The sequence below is a fragment of the Talpa europaea genome (genome assembly GCF_964194135.1).
Source record: "Talpa europaea genome assembly, chromosome: 3".
Taxonomy (NCBI): Eukaryota; Metazoa; Chordata; class Mammalia; order Eulipotyphla; family Talpidae; genus Talpa; species Talpa europaea.
In genome coordinates this window covers 59,489,109-59,490,242 of record NC_140069.1, presented here as the reverse complement: position 1 = coordinate 59,490,242, position 1,134 = coordinate 59,489,109, and the positions used below count along the sequence as shown (strand labels likewise).

The following is a 1,134-nucleotide window of genomic DNA, read 5'->3' as shown; positions in this document are numbered from 1 at the left end:
AGCGACCTGCAAGGAAGGGGGAAGGCTAGGATGAATCCTGTGGTACTAAATTGGAATCTGAAATATCAATATGGAGTCATAAATTATTATCTTCAGAGATCAAGGAGAAAATTGATACAATATATAGATGTGCATGTAAGTTCATAAACATGTCTATATCTCCAATAGTAATGAGCACACTTGCCCAAATCTTGGTTCCTAATACTATTCTTCAATAAAAGAAACTTTCCTCAGGCCTGCCCTGGTGGCGCAGGCGGTTGAGCGCCGCACTGTGAAGCTGTCCACAGCCTCTGCAGCACTGGTTCGATCCCCGCTGGCCAGCGAGGGTGCAACATGGCTAGGCAGACCTCTCCTGTCATGCCCGCTGCTCCCCTCAGCAGTGTATTTCAGTCAGTCTGCCTGTTCTATTCCGGGTTCTGTCTCTGGTGAATCCTCTCACCCTCCCGTGAATCTGGCCTGTACCCCAATTCTTGTATAAATAAATCTTAAGAAAAAAAAAATCCTCTCTGGCTGCCTAAATATCCAGCGCCATCATGAATGATACGGTAACTATCCGGACTAGGAAATTCATGACCAACCGACTGCTTCAGCGGAAACAAAAGGTCATTGACGTCCTTCGCCCCGGAAAGGCAACAGTACCTAAGACAGAAATTCGGGAAAAACTAGCAAAAATGTACAAGACCACCCCTGATGTCATCTTTGTATTTGGATTCAGAACCCATTTTGCACGTGGCAAAACAACTGGCTTTGTCATGATTTATGAGTCCTTGGATTATGCAAAGAAAAATGAACCCAAACATAGACTTGCAAGACATAGCCTTTATGAGAAGAAAAAGTCTTCAAGAAAACAGCTAAAGGAACGCAAGCATAGAATGAAGAAAGTCAGGGGGACTGCAAAGGCCAATGTCGGTGCTGGCAAAAAGTGAGCTGGAGATAGGACAACAGAAGTAAATATTCTGCAGTGACTTTATCTGTATCTGTGGTGATTGTGCAGATTTTTCATGAGAGGATTAATAAAACCGTTTATGTGTCTGGCTGTTTGGGGGAAAAAAAAAAAAAGAAAGAAACCAGAGATTCTTGGACAATTGGTAGACTCCTTGGTTGAGGTTGGGAAAACATGTGGTGATCCTGGAG

General features: G+C 43.7%; 1 protein-coding gene across 1 annotated transcript; it reads left to right on the top strand.

Moving 5' to 3' along the window:
- Positions 1-533: 533 nt before the first annotated feature.
- LOC311168675 (small ribosomal subunit protein eS24-like) lies at positions 534-926 on the top strand (the record flags this gene model as incomplete). The annotated part of the gene is made up of 1 exon (XM_084230332.1): positions 534-926. The coding sequence occupies one exon, from the start codon at positions 534-536 to the stop codon at positions 924-926; it is 393 nt and encodes a 130-aa protein (XP_084086458.1).
- Positions 927-1,134: the final 208 nt, after the last annotated feature.